This window comes from Cyprinodon variegatus, unplaced genomic scaffold (genome assembly GCF_000732505.1).
Source record: "Cyprinodon variegatus isolate N-32 unplaced genomic scaffold, C_variegatus-1.0 Scaffold268, whole genome shotgun sequence".
Lineage (NCBI taxonomy): Eukaryota > Metazoa > Chordata > Actinopteri > Cyprinodontiformes > Cyprinodontidae > Cyprinodon > Cyprinodon variegatus.
In genome coordinates, this window is record NW_015150721.1 from 435,730 (window position 1) to 457,071 (window position 21,342).

At 36.9% G+C, this 21,342-nt stretch overlaps 1 protein-coding gene across 1 annotated transcript in view; it reads left to right on the forward strand.

Moving 5' to 3' along the window:
• Positions 1–21,342, forward strand: part of LOC107089843 (sodium/potassium/calcium exchanger 3-like) — a 58,458-nt gene that overhangs the window by 35,557 nt on the left and 1,559 nt on the right. The window contains exons 4-14 of the mRNA XM_015382847.1: positions 8,309–8,385; positions 10,660–10,734; positions 10,844–10,928; positions 11,253–11,356; positions 13,357–13,431; positions 13,514–13,539; positions 15,293–15,346; positions 15,469–15,611; positions 15,686–15,846; positions 15,930–16,167; positions 19,336–19,502. Coding sequence (XP_015238333.1) covers positions 8,309–8,385; positions 10,660–10,734; positions 10,844–10,928; positions 11,253–11,356; positions 13,357–13,431; positions 13,514–13,539; positions 15,293–15,346; positions 15,469–15,611; positions 15,686–15,846; positions 15,930–16,167; positions 19,336–19,502 — 1,205 coding nt within the window. The remainder of the gene's footprint in view (positions 1–8,308; positions 8,386–10,659; positions 10,735–10,843; positions 10,929–11,252; positions 11,357–13,356; positions 13,432–13,513; positions 13,540–15,292; positions 15,347–15,468; positions 15,612–15,685; positions 15,847–15,929; positions 16,168–19,335; positions 19,503–21,342) is intronic.

A 21,342-nucleotide genomic window follows, 5' to 3' on the forward strand; every position in this document is an offset into this window, starting at 1 on the left:
GTTCCGTGTTTTCCATTGAAGCCCTGCTGTCGGCTCATCAGCCTTGTTTTCGGTTCACCTCAAAGCAAAAGGAATCAAAGAGCAAACGCATAATTGAATATACAATATACACCTGGGTGAAATATATATATTTTTAAATCCTCATGAAAAATGCAGCTGATGCCGTGTTTGTGAAGACACCCGGCCTCAGTTTGGTAGAAGCGTGATATGCCTACACTTCATCTGACAGTCAGTACCTTAGCTTGATTCTAACATGCCCTGCAGACTTTCAGATAGATAGCTTCATCCCATACCCCCCCACTGCCTGTCATTCCACTCCGCTCCAGCCTAACAGAGCTCTGCTCCTCACAAAGCAGCGTGTTTCTAAAGAATTTGATCTGAGATATGATTGGAGCTCTTATGTACCGCAGAGGCTTTACGAGGAATGCACTACATGGAAATTATATGATCAGATTGTCCCTTAAAGTCCTCACATTATGGCCATTTTTTTTCAAGTTCACTCAATTTTGTGTTTTTGTTCAGGAAGTTGGAAATAACTAAATTAACAAAGTATATTGGCAAATGTGGTCGGATAATTTAGTTTCTCTTATTTCATATATTAATTTATGCTTACTCACTAAGAAAGTTTTCACTCAGCCTGTTTCACCTGCAAGGCCACACAATTCTCATGTGTGAGGGTGTTTTTAGACAAGATATACCTTCTTCTCATAACAAACCAGATTCTTTCTCAAGGTTTATTCATAACATGTTACTGTTTAACCAAAGTGTCTGTAATTTGTTTTGACTCTGACAACTTTCCATTATTGTAAGTAAGGGGGAACAAACGCTGCCCAGGCAGAACGGCTGATTACTCTCCAATGAGTGCCATGTGATAAACTGTTCTCTCTTTCCAAAGGTAAAAATAAAGTGCCGACCGAGTAAAATCAATCTATCTTCGTTTATTTAACTGGAGTAAATAGTTGAATACTTTTTTCCCCACAACACCATCTAAGAGAAGCTTTAGTGTGGCAGTTCATAAGGAAAAAGCATTATTGGTCACAGAGATACAGTTTTACTCCAAAACACACAGAGCAGGTTTATCAGCAGTTAAACTATGAATGTTCCAACTTTTCCACAGAGACATGTTGTACATACCCCATTAGCTCATTAAACCAAAGATTCAATTGAGATTTTGGATTTAATTTAATTGTAATCATGTACGAATAATTTACAAATTTGGGCCTTCATCCTTCAGCCCTGGAAGTGAAAGTCCTTCCTCAGACACTCTGTATCACATTTTTATAATTTTGGCCAAAGTTTTAAATATCAAGTAGGAATTTTTTAATTGGATTAGAATTTATTGATGTTCTTGATGATTTTTACCAATACATTATATATTTGTTTCAACTTTGGTCACAAACTGGATGCCTTTGTCTTAAATAGGAAATCATCCACTGAAAAACATGTTTTTCAGTGGAAATTCAATTATGTTTTTTATTTGTAATAATCAGAATAAAATGTTCTTTTACAAAAATCTTTTAAGGAGCTTTAAACATTAACATATTTATATTATTTAGCTGGACTGAGGGCTAAAATGCTTTCTACATGCTGTTGATTCCTAAACTCTAACCCTGGTCTGGATACATCCCAAAAATATGTATATCTCCATCTACTAGTTTGCAACAGAATAAACATTAACAATAAATAATGAGATGTTGTTGTTAAAATGTAAAAGATTTAACAAAGTAGAGGGATCTACCGATCTAATACGGCCTTAGCCAGACATTTTTACATGATGAGAATTAGATTCCTGGGTTAAACAGACTCCTGACTTCTGGTCTCTGACGTGTATGTGCTGTATCTGATTTTATAGCAGGCATTCTCAAATAGTTACCCAGCAAACCCTTCTGCTGTATTTGCTAAACTCATAGCATAAAAAGAGGCATTTCACATTCTGATATCCATTTTAGAAATCTGTCTAATAATTATTATTGGAACCGGATTCAAAATCTCCAATATTATCTTGCAAATAAAAACGCAGAAAATTTTTTAAATCTCATTCCTGTTGTTATCGACTCTTGTTTTCTGTTTGATTAAGCCTTAGCTGACATTTCACATTACAAGATAAATAATTAAAGTACTAGTGTCGTGTTGATATTGGTATTGGTCCATACTCAAAGCTGGTGTATTGGTATCGTTATTTTTATTATTGGAAATAAAAAAAGTTGTATTAGCACACCCCTACCTAACACAGCAACTAATCGATTTTAAGGGCAAAGAGGAAACAGTAAAGCTGTTTTCTGTTAGTGTTATCCATAAACACTTTGTTGGAATCGCATTGAATTATGTTAGAAATAGTAAAAAAAAAGCATGATGGAGTTTTATAATGACACTGCCACCTGTGGCAAAAGCACAGAACCGTTGCACTCTTCTCCTCATTCTTGTATGTAGCTCATACTTGGCATAACTTTTTATTTCTGTTTTTGTTTTTACCCTTACATGGAGTTGCCATGGGTGTCTTAAGTTGAGCTTAATGCCTGTTACCTTTGAGCATCCATAAAATCCATCATGAATATAACGCATCAATTGTTTGTTAGGTTGGACCCATTTTGCATGGACGCGCTTGATTTCAGTTTCACCGAACAGCATGGGAACTTCTGGCCCAAAATAAATACAGGACAATAGGCTATAGATGCATCAGTGATGAATTACTATGGTGTCAGCCTGCTGATCAAATAATGTTTTAGTTGTAGGATCAAATAAAAAACTATTTTAAAGATATTTTTTCAGTAAAAACAGCGTCTCTAACATGAGCAGGAACAAGTTTGAAATTGGTTATCTAGTTATTAAAAAAATGATTTATTAAGTCAATTTATAGTTTAAAGCATAGTTTTCCTCCTTAAGCTGGGAAGGAACACATTTCTGTATTAGTTTAAAAAAACAACAAATCATACTAGTAAACATGAAATATTTTAGCTTCAAATTAATGAATGAAAATTGAAGCATAAGGAGATTCTGATTGTTGTTAGTCCTGCCCTGAAAAAGATTATTATTTTAATGGTTGATAAGCTATTTTTAATTTCAGTCCTTTTACCCTTTCCACCAAATCTGTGTCTGATGATGCAGTTTTCCCTCTGGGATGTGTGAACTCACCCCATCCCCATCACATATAGGTACAGTTCACACATGGAGACATTGACAGGCTGAGAACCATTCTCACTTTTTAATTTAAGTGTCTGTATTCTGCCCTTTACTCGTGTGGCGATGATTATTTCCTCACTAAGAAAACATCATCCTCTCTCCATGCTGTAGGAAAAAAATGCACAAACTTGAGCCGAGCCATTATAACACAGTGATAAACACAGAACATGTAAACAGAAACCAGCAGTGGCAGGATTAATGATGTATATTGAGCTAATCTGGGTTACTGCTCATGTTTTATGGTTTTGTTTATAAAACCAGTACAGTGCCCTGATTTGGTTTCAGAAGGGGATCTGTTTTAAGTTTTGACGGGTTTCATTCTTTCTCCATTCTTTTAAGATGTTTCACTCTTGTTACAAGGTAGACTGTTTAGCGCTGTTGTAGCAGCAGATTTTTATATAATTCAAAGCTTTATCTTTCTTTGGCAAGATCTCAGGAATGATTATTTACATTCTTTCAAATGCATTAACTTTATACAGGTTGTTCAGGGAGTTTTAGCTTTAGACAGGTGTAAAATAACAAACAAAGCAACGAAACTTATTAGATTTTGGGGAGATTTAAGACGAAAATACACAGAATGAGGAAATACTTTTAATGCATTGTTTGACTCTTCAATTTTAAATAGAGCAGTTCTAATTTTGTCCACATACCAGATGTACAGTATTTGGTGACCCTACAAAACTCTAGAACTTAATTTCATTTTTTTTGTTCTGTTATTTGTGAGACCTACAGAACTAAGGCCCACTAATGTCAGATTCAGTGTTAAAAATTGTATTGAAGTTTCCAGAAATAGAGGTGATAAAGCCTGACCTGCTGATTTCAATTAGCTGAAAGTTTCTGTTTTTTATGCTCACACTGTCAGATGTTAGAAAATCCCAATAAACGTTTAATTTTCCAATATTATTTAATAGAATAAGACTAAACGAATCAATGCTAACTTGTTCTAAAAGCACATGCACAAGTACAGGATCTCCAGTCCTTTAAGGAGAAGATGATGGAATAAATTCTCTTTCACATGAAACGGAATTAGAAAAATAAGGAAATCAGGGCTGACTGATTAATTCACCCCTTTTCAGATGTTGACTAAAAAATGAAAATATGGAAAACTCTATATTTGTAGGGAAAAATTTGCAGGACTGCTACAATAATCATCAGGGTATGTTGTGTTCGCTTACCAGACAAAGATTGGACCTTTAGCTGTCAAACAGCTGTAACATTGCCTTTAAGCTGAATTTATTTGATATTTGGTTCACAAACACACAAGAATTGATCTTGTCCTGCTCCCTTTTCAATTGTTGTATATCAAAACTGGTCAGCCAATGACGTCGCAGTATTAGGGTTGTGGGTGGGACATATAGTTTTGAGAAAAGCAATAGATGCCCAGAACTCAGCAGAACGGTGGGCTGCAGTCGTAGCTGCAACTATCACTGTTGTTTTGTGAGGATCCACAATTTAATCCATGAAAGAGGAACAGTGAGAGCATAAAAAAAAGCACAAGTTGTTGCGGTTTCTCATGGTTTCTTCAACTGTTTAACTTTTCTCTGTGATTGAATAGAACCAGAGCCTGGAGATAGGACCAAACGAGTTATGATTCTAGGGCATCCAATAGTTTAGCCAATTCTCAATACCTGTAGATTTGGGACAGATTCAATACTTAAAGCTACAGTGTGTAATAATTACAGGGATATACAGTCAGAAATGTAATATATTTTACATAACTATGTTATTTATCATCATCTACGAGCTCAGCCTCTTAACCTTAATATTTGCGTTGCCTTAGAATTCGTTATTTATAATTACATAGGAGCGGGTCTCGCAGCCATGGAGGCAGACATCTTTGCGCTACGGCAGCGCAGAGCCAACAAACTAGCGATTGCGAGATCGCCCATTACGCTCGAAAGTCACTACGGCAAGTTGAGAGAGATGAACTGAGACGGTACTGAACAATAGATGGCAGTATTAAAATTATCTATGTAAACAAGCCTCATCACTTGAGAAGGTAAGTGATGCGGACGTCATGGAAGACATTTTGTCCCGTAACGCTCGCCGTACTGTTGGGGGGGAGAAGCGGTGGGGGGGAGATGTTCATGTTGCTGCAGTCTGCAGACTGGACGCTAGATGTCGCTGAAAATTACACACTGTAGCTTTAAGGTAATTATTTCACAAAATACACAACTATTAAGAAAAAGCTTGAGAGGTTGTACTTCATATTATAGTCCTGTTGTTAGTTAGCAATGTCCCGATCCAGTTTTATTCAATCTGATACGACACCTGGGCCAAGCGTATGGGCCGATATCCGCTCTTTTTCAACTGTTGAATGAATGAACCATATATTTTGCCATGTGAGTTAAGCTCTAGCTTTGACATAAAAATGCTAAAAAAAAAAAAAAAGGTAACGACATAACACAGATATGAATGTACTTAGTATTATTTATAAAGAAATAAGCAGGAAAAAGAAAGAAATAACAGTTCCATAAGGAGGGATTGCCTTTGCGTCAATGAATCGATGCAATCAGCTGGTTTTCCTTAGATAGAAAACTTTGAATCAATCTGACTGTATGATCCGGTTGAATTGTAAAATGCCTTGAGATGACGTGTTGTGAATTGGTGCTATAATAATAAAATGAATTTAATTTAATTGAAGTGCACTGGAATGGATCACCAATATAAAATCACTGATATCTGAACCAGGTATCAGATCTATTGTTAGCAATGTGAAATGTTTTTTTTTAATCTAATGCCTGTTTCAGTCATATTCAGTTGACTCATATGTGACATCTATAGATGTGAACATTTTGTTTAAAAGATCAAAGATGAGTAAAGCAACCTAAATATAATTTCCTACTAACATAACAGGTTTTAAGTGGATGTAGATCTTATAGATACTTACCTCTTATATTCATATTGCATATAACAAATAAACTGTTTTATTGGTTACATGCAAGGATATTCTTTATTTATTTCTACTTAAGGTAGAAGCAGAGAACGTCATGTGATATTTAAGATCTGTTGCCTATTTTCCTGTTGTTTACTAATGTCTATAGAAATGTAAGATCTGTGCTCCACATTTCTCTTTGCAGAATTGCCCATTGTCACCAATGAAGTTTTCAGAACTCTCTTATCTCTATGGCTTTGGCTGGAACCAAACTTTGGTGGGCGGCCACTGAGTGTGGCTTTGGCCGTTTAGCCTTCCAGCCAATGTCTCCGTGCTGCTAGATAGAGGTCGGCCATACTGGGAATTTTTTTATCAATTTTATACCTTTTAAATACATAATCAGTATCGCTGATATTGATACAGAGTTTTTTATATTTAAGCTGGAGGTATCATGCTTTTGTGATTTTTACTTTATTATTGCAATAGAAACAATGGAACATTGACAACAATGATTATTAGTATCTGATATCCTGGACTTATTTCATGATATGCTGTTTCTTCAATGCTGTTTTCTTCTTTAGGTTTGCTGCTAAATTTAGGCAATATTTATTTCCTTTTTTAATGAAACAAATCTTTTTAATTTGCATCCCCTAATCCAAGTCTTACTGAGGTGCTTCAGAGCTGTTTTAGAGGCAGTTTATGGTTTCATTCAGTCACAATTGTTTCAGCTTCTGCCTTCTAGGAAGTCCAGTCAGGAAAAGCATAAAACAGCATTTATTACGGATAGCTTCTAACTAGTGTGATTTAGAACAAGTTGTTCTATCACCTGTCTATACTTCAGCTTTTGTGAGAATGTGAAGGTGGCATGTGAGTCGCGGTTAAATCTGGGGCAGGATGAGATCAGAGGTGGACGACGTGTGCGAGCATCTTTTTATCCTGCAGAAAGCCTTTGTAGGAAGAGAGACACGGGGGTGGTTCATGCAAATGTTGCCTTGTTTGGGGTAAATATGTGACTCTGTGGAGCTGATCTAGTTTGATTTGAGGAGGCGCAGATGTACTGTCAGCTCCAACCCTGATGTTTCCAGAAGAGTTTTTGCAAAGCTCACTTTCTGCTCTGTAATCTTCTGTCTTTGTGCTCCTTCTGCCTCACTTGCCCTCTCTCAGATGTCTCCAGAGGATTTGTAAGGAAAAATAAATATTTTTAGACATTTCAGTCCAAAGCTGCTGTCACTTCTTCTATTTTTTTTTTATTTTCATAAAACTCTGCTATGGGAAAAAATATATTCACCTCCCCCTTTCTCATTATTGATGCAGTCAGCTAGCCTTTGGCTTTGTACCGGCACCCATCACAAAAAAAAGCTGCCCCTTGGGAGAGGTCCACCATAGCAACTACCTTCACCACAGCAACCCCTTAAAGTGCCCATCCAAAGCTAGTCCTGTGATATTTCCCGACCGTAGAACCCGAGGGTTTGTGTCTGGACAGAGAGAGGAGGGAAGGAAGGTGATAAAAACGAGGGGAAGCGCAGATGTTTAACAGCTGATCAGCTCAACAGGCCTCTTCAGAAGACCCTCACCGCACCTCGTCATTCAGGCTGTGTTTTTGGATTGAGATGCCCAGAAATGTTCCTTACAGATGAAGCACTGGACAGACACTATCATGCAACAGCAGCAGACGCAAAAATAGATCCATCGCAGGAAGCAAAAACCGTTTCAACCCTTTAGTATTAAAAGGGATCCACAAAAAGAACTTATGTGTTCGCTCTGAACATGTCCAAATTAAAGTCCTCTCCTCGGGACCATATGGCCTCCCTACTTTCATTCTACACTGCTGCAGTGTCAAAGAGCAGATCTCATATCCCAGATCACAAGGGACCCGGTCCTAATCCATGTAGCCTTCGTGCATCTCCACAGCTACAGCGCGCTTATTGTGAGCATGTCGGCTCATTGTTGTCTCACACAGCAAAGGAGCTATTAATAGCCTCACGCTGCGCTGTAGTTTAAATTCATCCAGCACCGCGCTGAGATGTGAACTAGAGCTGCACCACACTCTCGAGGCTGGATTTGGCAATGGCAAGGGAACAGCCAAGCTTTACTTTAGTTGTTTAATGTTTCAGGAATCCAGTGAAATATCTGATCATAAGCATAATAGAAGCATTTATCTTTGGTTCTTGATGTAAACCTTATCTGGTGATGTAACCAAATGCTAATGCTGTGTTTGTTCTATTTATATAAATAATGTTAATCTCCCTACAGCTATCCATGAGTTTCCTGAGGACATCTTTACGAAGGAGCAGAGGAAGAATGGGGCTGTGCTTCTCCATGCTCTCTGCGTGAGTGTTTATTAACAAATTAACTTGCTTTTTGCTCATCATGTGTTTAGTAGCTCAGTAGTCCAAACACTCAGACTTTGTTCATGTTTTGTCAAATTTAACCATAAAATCTTAATATATTTTATTTGAATTTCATATGAATATCACATAAAAGTAGGATGACATCATAAAGGGGATGATGATGGGCTTTATTTTCTTTTATTTTTTGTTACAAATAACTAAATAAGATGTTTGCAATTTTTGAGATCAGCCTTTAGGTGTCATCATAGCTGTGAGTATTTCTGGTGTTAGAGATTTAATATCACAGGATTTCAGTTAGATTCAGTTCTAGACTTTGACTAGACCATTTTAACAGAGTAATCTCTGATCTTAACCATTTGTTGTCACTCTGGCTGTGTGTTTAATGTACGGTGGATTTTTTTCTGTTTATGAACATTTTTGGAAAATCAGGATTTTTCTTCACTATTTCACTCCTTCAGCTTTCATCGCTGAGGGACATCAGTTCATCACTTTTTGCTCTTAGATGTCATAACTGATGAACTGGCTTATTGTGTGATACTGCTAGCTGCAAACATTTAGTGTGTTACATTTTCATTGTTGTGTGCCTTTTTCACAGCTTAAGTTTTGTTGCACTTTAAGTTAAGCTATATATGCTGTAGGGCTGAACCAATTTATCGTATTAATCGTGATTAATTGATTATTGAAATAATCTTAAACTAATTTAGTAATTGATTAATCGTTAACTGGAGTGTAGAGACTCTAAAACAGGCCTTTAGCTGACAGAGCGGCTGACAGAGCGGCCCACTTAGAGCAGTAAATATATAAAAATTGTTAAAAAAAATATATAGAAACATTTTGCATTGAAAAAATCTTCTTTAAATAAACTTCGGCTATAAAAATAACAGACAGATTAATTGATTGTTGTTGCAGCTGGTTGCAGACCTAATATGCTGTTTTTATTTTATTATTTTTTTTTTTATTATTCAACTTAAGTAAGGGAGAAACTCACTTGATTCAATTTTGTAGGAGAAAATCTGAGATTAGATTTTTAGGTCATATAGCTCAGCCCTAGCTTTGGGTTATTGCTCTCCTGGAAGGTGAACCTCCTCCCCACTACGTGGACCGTCTGAAGTTTAGCTCCATCCATGCAGTCAACTATAAGGAGCTCCACTTTTCCTACTGAAGAAAACATTCCCACAGCATGATGCTGCCACTGGTGTACTTTTTGCAAATAAGGCACAAAGCTTATTTTTGCTCTAATGTAACTTCTTCATATTTTCCTATTAAGTGTTTTATTGCAAACTGCTGTAAGGACTTCTAATGGTGCATTCACACCGAATGCATTTTGGTTAGTTTTTCTAGAGGCGCTTAACGCACTTCAAGCCAAACGGGCAAAAAGTTTCCAAACGTACACTGCAAGACACCATGAAGCCCCTTAAAACGCATTCTACATGGCCTTAGCATCTGAACCAGATGCCCTTCTGGCTCCAGGTTTTGAGTTGCTTTATTTAAGGATTCCTTTAGCAGAGCTCTGGATATCTGAATCTCAGGCTTTTTAGCTGCCTCTCTGATTAATGATCTGTTAGTTTGGCCTCTTAAAGAGGTACGCTATTCATTCTAGGGTGAAAAAGCCTTTTGTTAAAAATTGAACAACGGGATTTTGCATCATAAGGAACCAGTTTTTGAATTTCTCAACAGTGATTAATGTATTCTAAGTGGAAAATTTATGTATTTTTTTGTAAAGTTTTGTCCGCCAAGTTGTTTCTCCAAGTCGGTAATTTTGAAAGTGGGTATTTCTTTTAACAAATGGACAATTTACAGTCTGTGTGCGATTCCTTAAGGTATCGATTCGGTTCCATGATTATTTCACTAACCGATTCATCAATTGACTATTAGCCTCAGAGGTTTTTCCAAAAAAACCTCTGAGGCTTTCAAAGAGTAACTGGATTTTTACTGAGATGAAATGACACAACAAATATTAGTTTGATGACTTCCGAAAGCTCTCCATTATTTTTATTAGAATTAGAATGAAGATTGAAACGTTTTGTAAAAGAAAATTATTATTTCCCTTAACTTTCTAGTCAACAACTTTTTTTTGTTCTGAAACCTCATTAAAAAAGCTTAAAGTCTGTGGTTCTAATAAAATATTTAAATGTACAAAGGGTATGAATACTTCTGCAGAACGCTACAGTGGCAAACACATAAACCGAGCAGCTGCATTTAAAGTTGAGTCATTGTGCGCTTTGTTTTATTTCTTTATTTTATCCTTTCCAGGCAATCTACATGTTCTACGCTTTGGCCATCGTCTGTGATGACTACTTCGTCCCTTCCCTGGAGAAAATATCTGAGGTCAGGAAACCCATCCTTCTTCCACATTTAATTTTCTGATTTTTTTTTTATAGGTTTATTTGACTTTTTTTGTTTTATTCAAGACTCCATTTTTTATTTCATCTTCTAGAACCTGCATCTCAGTGAGGATGTGGCTGGGGCAACATTTATGGCTGCCGGAAGCTCCGCCCCCGAGCTTTTCACCTCTCTGATTGGTTGGTAGCTTTATGAATCTAGAACGGGAACCAGCATTGCTGATTCTGTGGCCTTATAATGTTTTTAAGTAATTCATAGTTTTTAAAAAGAAAAAGGTTCTATCAATACCAAAATGTTTGCTAGAGATGGAATGGTGTGGGATATTTGAGCAGAGTAAAAGTATAAAAACTGATTCAGACAGAATATCCTGAATTACTCGTTATTTAAAAATGCAGCTGCAGCAGACTATAACTGCTATATATAAATTAAGTCTATGTCTAAGTATTTATAACAAAACATACTTTAGAAAGTTCTGCAGTCAAACTACAGCTTTTCATCTTTAGGTGTTTTCATCACCAAAGGCGACCTTGGAGTCGGCACAATCGTGGGTTCAGCTGTTTTCAACATCCTGGTCATCATCGGGTTGAGTGGGATCTTTGCAGGCCAGGTGGTATATTTATTTCATACCTTTGTTTTATTTTCTATTTATTTATTTTTGTTGGGTCTTGTCAGTTCAAAATCTTACAGCAGCACCAGATTTATTTGTTTCTCATTCAGCCATTTTATAAAAAATTAAAATGTTTTATCTCACTGACAACACAGGCCATATGAGGCAACAAGTATATTAGCCAACTATAAAATCCCACATTGTGGGATACCACTGAAATCCCGCATCCTCTGTCCCCATTGAAGCATGGAATGCCCATATGCACACATGCATCCAAGACAGGGGCTCTAACAGTCTTACCTGAGCTACAGAGGAAAAAAAATATAATCACAATTTAACAAAACACAATATTCAATTCGGAGGGGCACAACATTTTAGTCACATCACATAAAGAAAAAATAAGACCCTAAATTTCTCACTCCGGCTCTTTAGTTGGCAGTAAAATGCTTGGGTTTAACACCACACAGAAAGGTGTGTGTATAAAGAAAGGTGGAGAGATTTGCAACTAGCATGCATGTCTGTGCATGCACGTAGAAGTAACCACTCTTTCACCCAAAGGTAACAGTAAAGTCCTGCAGCAATCGACGCAGGACAAGCAAGTTTTCAAAGTCATGAAAAACCTGAAACCCTGGAGTGAAACTTTGGGGAACTTAGGGTTAGTGCAAAGTAAAATTGAAATAAAGTTGCAATATTGGTTTAAAATAATCACAATATTTGTTTTTTTGGGATAATAGTTCAGCCCTAGTTTGCATTTCTTTCAAAAAAAAAAAAAGATCCCACAGTCTGGAGTTAGGGTTGAGAGCAATTGAATCAGTGGTGCTTTAAGTTGAATTGAAAGTCTCTACCTTTAGGATGGTTTGGAGTGCCATGCAATGAGCTGGTGTTGGTCTACCATGTTTTCTCCACAGTCACTGCAAACATCTACTGAAGTAAGTCCAAACCCAAAAATGCAGATGACTTGAAGGCCGCTCTTAAGGCAAACCTGGGCGGATTCTTCCACATCATTAAAACTTCAGATTGATTGCCTCGACGCTACGCTTTACTGATGCAGTAGCTCATGCTGAAGGATACCCATCCAAGTATTAAGGACATAAAAAGGAACCTCCTTTCAGAAGCCTGACATTCCAGATAGAGGACTCTCTTTTACTGATCTTATGAAATGATCTTATTTTCTAAGACAATTATTTATGTTATATGCATGATATTTAAAATAATAAATATAGATATTATTAAAACATCAAAAGATTAACATAAATAGAGGCTTTAGATATTTCAAACCATGGGTAATGAGTCTGTACAGTGTGGGTTACACTTTCTAATTGAGGGATAACATATTTGAAGATATTCTAATTTTTTAATATCCACATTTTTCCCCATTAAGAATCCATAATATGTTATAATCAGATTGGTATCTGATCTAAAAATAAGTGTATGTTTTGGAACTTTGCCTTTAATTTGAGCAAATAAATAAGATGATCTGCCAGTGAAATCAGTATTTCTGTCCTTGGACTAAGAAAACAAGATAAAATGTACTTAAAATAAGATTAAACATTTTTTTCATATTGTAAACATAAATTACCTTCTTCCATTGAAAAATAGCCCCACATATCTGCTGAAATCATAAAATACTCTTATTTTTAAAAAATGATTGAGATGACAGCTTTTGCAGTGTGGACTGCAGTTATTTTTGGTGAATATTTTCCTACTATTTTTATTTCTTGATTCCATTTTACATGCTGATGTTAGATTTTGCCAAATGCTTTCACTGACTCAACACAAATGATGTCGCCTCAAAATGCTAAAGGTCACAGAAACCAGAAGACGACGAAAGAAGAATGTGCATATAAAGATATATATTTAATGCAATATTTTCTATTATACATTCTTCATTTCTGTCTAAGAAAAGCAGTGCATAATGATGCTCCTCTTCTGTTTCTTCTTCTGCATCTCAGCTCTTCCATCCTTTTTAAACTGACTGGCTCTGAATTTTTCCTCCACAGGAAGTGGTTCTGACTTGGTGGTCACTTTTTAGAGATTCCTGTTACTACATCTTGTCTGTCCTGGCACTTATAATGGTGAGCCCTACATTTTAGGTGCAGATGCTTTCTTTCTGTGCTTTAATCTCATCTGCTGCTCTCTGCTCTGCTCCTTCTATAGGTTATCTACGATGAGAGAGTTGTCTGGTGAGTCAGATATTTTTACTTAGCTATAGCCAGGAATATCCTGGCTATAGCTTGAAAATTTCTTTTCAAGCTCAAAAAGAAGATACTAAACTTTATCAGGACCAATTCTTGTCATATTTAGTTTTATTTGGAAAAGAATATGTTGTTTTTTTTGTGTGTTTTTCTTCAAGGTTTAGTTTGTGACTGGGCAGCAAGACTTTAAGTAACTCTTAGTTAGTTTAGAAATGACTTCATGTCATCACATTATTCATCTAGTCACCTTCCAAAGGATGTAGACTAGAAGTGGGAAAAAGAAAAGGAAGAGGCCATTACATATTAGCAACAGTTAGTTGATTTTGAATCTCACTGGCGTCTGTATTATAACCAATCCCATCTGTGTGGCTGAAGTCTCTCCCTAATCCAGGTTACAGTCTGGTTCGATGCTTTAGTATCTCACCCCTTCCTCTCTCACACAGGGTCCTTTAAACCGACCATAGGGATGACTCCACAGGCCCAGCTTCAGCTCGTCTCTAACAGCCCGGGTCTCTGTAGGCGTTATATTCTGAAGCACAAGCTAATGAAATAAATGGGAGAAATAGCCCCAAGTCTATAAAGATTTAACTTCATACCAAAGAAGTGAATCCACTTTCCTTCTTCATGCCATGAGCATAAAAATCCCAATAAAGCTCTGGGTAAATGCATAGAAAAAAAATCAATGCATGGATGAGCCAATATTTTCTTGTTTTCTTTAGAAATCAGCAGGCAGCTTCAGGCTCTAAATCTGGGTGTGGTAATGGACTCAGACATAAAGAGATTCATAATGACAGTGAAAAATCTGCTTTCTTTTTTTTTTTTTTTACAGTGTCCTGTCTGGCAATGTGGCAATAAGAATAATTGTCTTGATGCCAAAAAGTGCCCAACAGATTTTACTTTCATGCATACAAATTGCTTTATTATAATTTTGCAGGGAGTTTTACAGTTTATATGGACACTGCAATGTAAATAGAGCAGAAAAACAGAAAAAGAAAAAGGAAAAAAGAAAAAAAAGAGAAAAAATAAAAGAAAGAAGAGATAGAAAGGAGATAATGACAAAACATTTTCAGTCTGCTTCATCACCTGCACCGAGATGAAAAAAGAACAGCACAACCGAAAGACATGGTACGAGACATACAATAAAGCAACACCTTGAAACTATCGCTAAAGTAATATTAAATCTGCTTTCTATGGCCTAAAGAAAACCACCAGGATTAAAGGACTAATATTTCTGCAGGATCTGGAAAAATGAATGAATGCTTTTATATTTGGTAGAATCGATTACAGGAACGGCTATTTAACCATTAGATGTTGGAAGTAACTAGTTGCATTTACTTTAGTAACCTTTTGAGAAAAAAAAAACTTACTTTAAGGAGTAGTTTTTCAGTAGTTTTAAAAAGTAAAAAAGTATAGTTTTGCAGTATTCTTTTTACTTTCACTAGGGTAAATAAATGAGGAATCACTACTCTTACTGGGGTAAAATGTGTGGCTATTCCACCCATTACAAGTAACTACACTTAATGAGGAACACACTTGTTTTAACCAAAAAAATGCACCAGAGATAAAAACAGATACAGTTAATGTCTGAATGAGACTTCTGTTATTTTACTATTTTGAGGTGATCTCTGAGTGAGAGCATAGAACTACAAAGCATAGATTGTGCTCTATAGAGAATCCATATTGAGAAGCTGGCTCAGGTATGGAGTGGTAATGAATAACAGTGACGCTGTTCTCTGTGCAGGTGGGAGTCGCTGATCCTCATGACCATGTATGGCATCTACATTGTGATCATGAAGTGAGTTCACAATGACTTTTGATATACTCTAATAATCCCAGAGGGAAATTACTGACATCAGTTGCCATCTTCATGCATGGAGCTGAAAGTTTAAACCTCTTTTATTGTCTGTTGGGTCGCAGGTTCAACTCCCAGATTTCAGTGTTTGTGATGTGCCGGTTGAGGAACAGCAGACCGTGCTGCCGCTCCTCGGAGGGGAACCCAGAGAACAAGGCGGGAGACGAGGCCTCAGCTTGCAACACCTCCATGGTTCTTCTCAATAAAGGTCAGGAAACATCTCTGCTCAGCAGGCGTTTCTGACTGCTTCTGTCTGTTCTTGACGAGTTAAAACTCCCGCAGGTCAAGGTCAGGAGTCTCAGCCCGTCCTCATGGTGGACGAGCTGCTCATACTCAACCCCCACAAGCTGTCCTTCTCAGAGGCCGGTTTGCGTATCATGATCACCCCCCACTTCTCCCCCCGCACCAGGCTCTCCATGGCAGGACGGATGCTTATCAGCGAGGTACTCATTTCAACTTTTAGGTTTAGATTTTTTTTTTTTTTTGTGACTCATTGACACTAGAAGTTTATTCTGTCTGCCACCAGAGACAGAGACTGATCAGGAGTTCCAAATACCAGCGAGACGGTGAGGCCGCCGCCGGGTCGAGGAAGGGGTCGCCCAGCAACAACCTGAAGAGGACGGGCTCCTGCAGTCTGGAAAATGGAGGTGGGACGCCGGGGATAGGAGACACAGAGGCAGGAGAGAAGCTAGGAGGTGAGGAGTGCAGGCCAGAGGAGGAAGACGACGACGAAGACGACATTTTTAATCCTGTGCGCATGCCAGGTGAGGATCACAGGTGGCTGATTCTCTACAAGTTTTCCTTTTCCCTCATTAAAGGTATATTGGAGGACCCAGTACCCGCTTCAGAGAGGGAACGCCTATTAAACAGGTGCGAGAGCATGCATGAGCCCATATTCTCCTCGTGCACGCTCTGTTTAAAAGTTTCTGTTTGTATCGCTCATCAATTTTTCCACTATGTCGGACTCACCACCAGTAATTGAAAAAGGGGACAAGCACGTTGGACGACCTTACGTAAACATATCACCAAATATTACTGAAAATTAGGAGGAAATATTATATATATGAAAAGAACATCCTCCACTATACCTCTAATGCCGGTGATGTTCGTGCTTTACTGACAGATTCATGCAGTCAGTTTTTTGGACCAGATTTGTTTTACATAAAAGCCACAAACTACAAATTGTGTTTTGGATTTTGTCTGACAGACGTGCTCTATCCAGAACTCCATATGTGGAATAGTTTGATCTTCACCCGGTTTAAACTCTGTATAAAATCTTCTTTTGCTTTCCAATTATTAATCAATTGATATAAAAACAAATCGACAGATTAATCGATTAGCATAATAATCATTAGATGCAGCCCTAGTGCACAATTGAACAACAATGTTTCTCAATAGATCTGTGACCTTATGGTTTATTTTCAGTTTTAGTAAACCTAAATTGGTTCATTAAGTTTTAATCAAGTTAAATCAAACCTATTAATGCAGTTTGCTTCTCTAATTACATGAAACAGTAATGTTAAATTAAAGATGTGTTTAGATGGATCCAACAGATAAAAGTTGTTTATGGCTTTAGTCATAGTATCTGCACATTTTTGTACCTTTTTTTAAGACATTGAACAATAGTGTTTAAGGAACTAATGATTCTTAGATAGATCCAACAGTTGTTAGATTTATTTTATATATGCAGTGACCTTTTTTGGCAGAATTTAATAACAAATGGGTGGAGATAGGAGGGGAGAAGGTTGAAGGGCTAAAGCTTCTCTAATGTGTTTAGTGCCTTTAAAAAAAGAAGTTTTTATTATTTTGAAATGTTTCAACTGAATTGAAATCGTATTTAAAGTTGGTATTTTATAAAAATCTGACTGCCCATGTATATTTTTATTTTTGTACTTAATTTTGTTTTATATAGACCAAAATTAATATAATAAATTGCACTGGATGGATTAAAATTAAAATTACTGTTTGTACTTTGAGAAGCAAACTGTGTATTATTAGGTTTGATTTAACTTGATACAAACATAATGAATCAATTTAAGTTTAAATAAAGTTTATATATCATTTTATTTTCATTTTGTTTCCTATATAACAAAATTGGAATAATAAAATATATATAGAGATAGGGAGACAGATTTTATTCACCAAGTTTTTATTTTAAATGTATTTTCTTGTCTCTCTCGAAAAAGATATTTTAAATCTCAGTGGGATCTACCGTTATAAATAAAGGTTACATAGAGCCACTGTATTGCATATGAGGCACCTGATCTACCGCTGCACTGGATTCCCTCCATGTTTTAACTGATTCCTCTGATTTAAAAAAGCTCCAGGTTAGTAAGATTGGATGAAATCTGTCTCTGATTTTTAATCTTCAAGTTTTTCCACAGATTTCTCCCTAATATTAAGGTGTGGACTTTGCCTGGTCCAGGCTAATACCGGTACCTGGTAATGGTTTGATCTGGGTCCTTCCTTTGTAGCTCTGGTTGCCTGTTTACGATCATTGTTCTCGGTCTGAGATATTTTCCTGGTTATCTCCATCCACCTTCACATCAATTCTTAGTCGCTTCCTCATCTCTGCTGAAATAAGCATCCCAGCAGCATGATGCTGCCATCACCATGCTTCCCCTCATGGATAAAGTTTCCTCTTAAATATTTTTGCTGCCATCTGACTTCGCCAAACAGATGTTTTGGGCAGAAGGACCCAAACATTTCTTTTCAGGCCCAAAAATAAAAATGAAGCAGACAACAGACTTCTAAAAACGTTTAGAATTATTGTTATTTATAAATATAAAGCGAAAAAACTATTTTTATTTTTACTCGTAGTCTTCGTCTCCAGCTTATCCAGGTAGGGGCAGCAGTCTCAGCAGAGACTCCAACACTTCCCTCTCCAACACAACGTCCAAGCTACCTCAACTATTTATTTTAAAATAAATTTAATGTCTTAAATTCAATTAATAGTGTAATCCATTATTTTAAAAGTGTTGTTCATTAATTAAGGGTAAATGTAAATTTTTTAGTTGTGCATTTTTACAATTTATTGGTTCATTTATTTGATTCATGTTTTGGATAAAAAAATAATTGTTGAATCATTTTATGTAGGGCAATTGTGATCATTACATTATTAAAGAAATAGTTTTAAAAACTATTGAAAATAACTGTTTAAAATAAATAAACTAGTCATTGAGTTGAATCCTAGAATATAAAACATCTAAAACAGACCATTTCCTGAAAGAATAACCTACTTATAGGAGTAAAAAAGAACAAGAATCTAGTAAAAATATAAAAAAATTTCCGCTTCAAATCTTTTTATCATATATAGCATTACATGTATATGTACACATATTGTTACATGTTTTTGTACAATAAAGGTTATTTTTCATTTCCAAATGTTCATCTATTTAGAAATGTTAACTGGCTCCAGTTATTTCTGTTTAGATTAATTAATTAGTGGAAAAAAATAATCGAAAGCCTAATTTATAGCTAACAGAATCAATAGCTGCAGCTCTAATTTCATGGTACATTCATTTATTTTTATTGGACAGTCACATTTATCTGTTTCATGATACATTTTGGCTTCTGAATACCAAAGGGATCACATCCTCCTCCTGCCTCTCCAATACTTGTGTTTGGCAGAGTTAGTTGGTCGCTCAGAATTTTATTTTGTGGCATCAAAACTAAAGGGGGCTGAATGCAAATGTGTGCCACAAGTTTCAGATTATAATTAATAAAGGATATTAAAGTAGAATTGCTTTATGTTGTTCAGTCAGAATAAAATAAGAAACAAGTGTGTGGTTGTAATGTTATAAAATACGGAGCTGTAGTTCTGCAGGCGCCGTGCTCACACTAAGACCTCTAACTGTCATCATCAGCTGCTGGAAGCTGGAGTTTCCAGGTAGATAGCATCTTTGATATTTTTTTTCTGTTTCCTGTCACAGGCAGTTGCTGTGCGCGGGTGAAGTGGTTCATCACCTGGCCTCTGGGCCTCCTGCTCTACTGTACTGTGCCTAACTGTTTGCTGCCACGCTGGCACCGCTGGTTCATGGTCACCTTCGTGGCCTCCACCCTGTGGATCGCTGTCTTCTCCTACCTCATGGTGTGGATGGTAAGAAGACAGAAGCTCCTGAACTGCAGATAGAAATGAGAAATTAGATTAGGTTTCCTTGAATAAACTCAGTGTCCTGTGTCTCCATCCTCCTTAAAGCCAATCACATTTGTTCATTTCTTGATTTAATCAGCCGAGTTCTGTCGTAGTTTTGTGTGAACAATGAAAATTAAATCATTCAATTGGTTCATTAGATCTAGTGAATGTTAAAATTAAAAACAGTGTGTCCTTTAGACGAGGATCCAATTAACGAATGAGCAGCATGAATTCACAGAGAATTAAACAATCATAGGGAGACAGTTCATCAGACTTATAGTCAGGTATCTTTATGAGCCGTTTCACCTCACAATCCATCACATACATCCATGACATCATATGTCCTCGCATTTGCAGCATTGACTTCTTTAACATGTATTTATAAGTCATTAATATCTGTGAGAGAACATTGATGTGTGATAGGGGTGGAACGGTTCACAAAATCCATGGTTCGGTTCGGTTCGATATATGTTGATTGTTAGCCTGACATGTTGGTCGTGTTGCTGTTAGCATAAACAAAACGTGTTGCACAATGCTTGCACACTGTTGCACTTTTATCCATAACTTTCTTTCCGCCGCCATCGTAGGTCACTCTGAATGCAAAGTGGTCCCATACAGCAGACCTATAAAGTGCTGCTGGCACGTCTTCCAACTCCTGTTCTTTCCCACTCGCCATACCCACACAATTCTCCACAACAACTGATTTTTTTCTGCTACACCCGGTGATGCGGCTTCACTTCTTCTTCTTGTTAACCACTGGTGGTTGGCTTTGGCCGCAGTACCACCACCTTCTGCTCTGGAGTGTAAACGCTTCGTTTATGAGAAAAAGGAGTAGTGCATGAAACGAACGCAACACACGCAAATCGAACCGAGACAGTCGAACTGAACGGTTCGGACAGTTTTCATAACCCGTTCCATCCCTAATGTGTGATAACAGCATTACAAAAAACAGCCGCTTGTTTGCGGTGTAATGAAAGACAGAAATAAAATGAGGAGGAACCCCATGATATGAAGCTCAGGTCCAACCTGTTTGAGTAAAGTTTTTATTGCGTAATATAATACTGTACATTGATCCACCACCACTAGATATCCCTGTAATGTTATCATGGTTACTACAGGCTAAGGCAGGCCTTTTATATAAGAAAGAAAAAGGAGAGGGCTTAGTTAGAAAAGATATTTAAGTCTATGCTCATTAAATCCAGGTTAGAGATGGGAAATGTGGAGTCAACAAGTCATCTCCATGTCATGTTTTTAATCTACCCAGTCAATTAACCAGGTGAGTCCAATCTGCACAGGTTGATTCACGGTGAAGATTGGACTCACCTGCTTCAGTGGCTGGGTAGAACAAATACATGACATGGAGATGACTTGTTGACTCCACATTTCCCATCTCTGATCCAGGTGAAAGGTTCGTTGTTTAACCCCTGCACACATGCTCAGTACCGTACCTCTGGTCAGGTGTTACTCTAAATATACACAAAGGGATTTATCTACTAACAAATCAAGCAAAAGCAAAAAGGAAAAGACAGAAATTTGAAAAAAACAAACCATCAAGACGTGGTCGTGTTTCAGGAAAAACTGGTATGCAACCAGAGTAAATAACTGATGTAGAAATTAAAAAAAAAACGTAAATAATGAGACATTATTGTCCCTTTAAAGGAATAGTACACCCAAAACATGATTAGCCTTCATTTTCTACTCACCCCCATGCTGAACAAAACTCTGGAGTACTTTTTTGATATCTCAAATGCATCTGGAGATCTGGGAGGCTTCTTGCTGTCTGCTGACATTCAAATAATGGAGG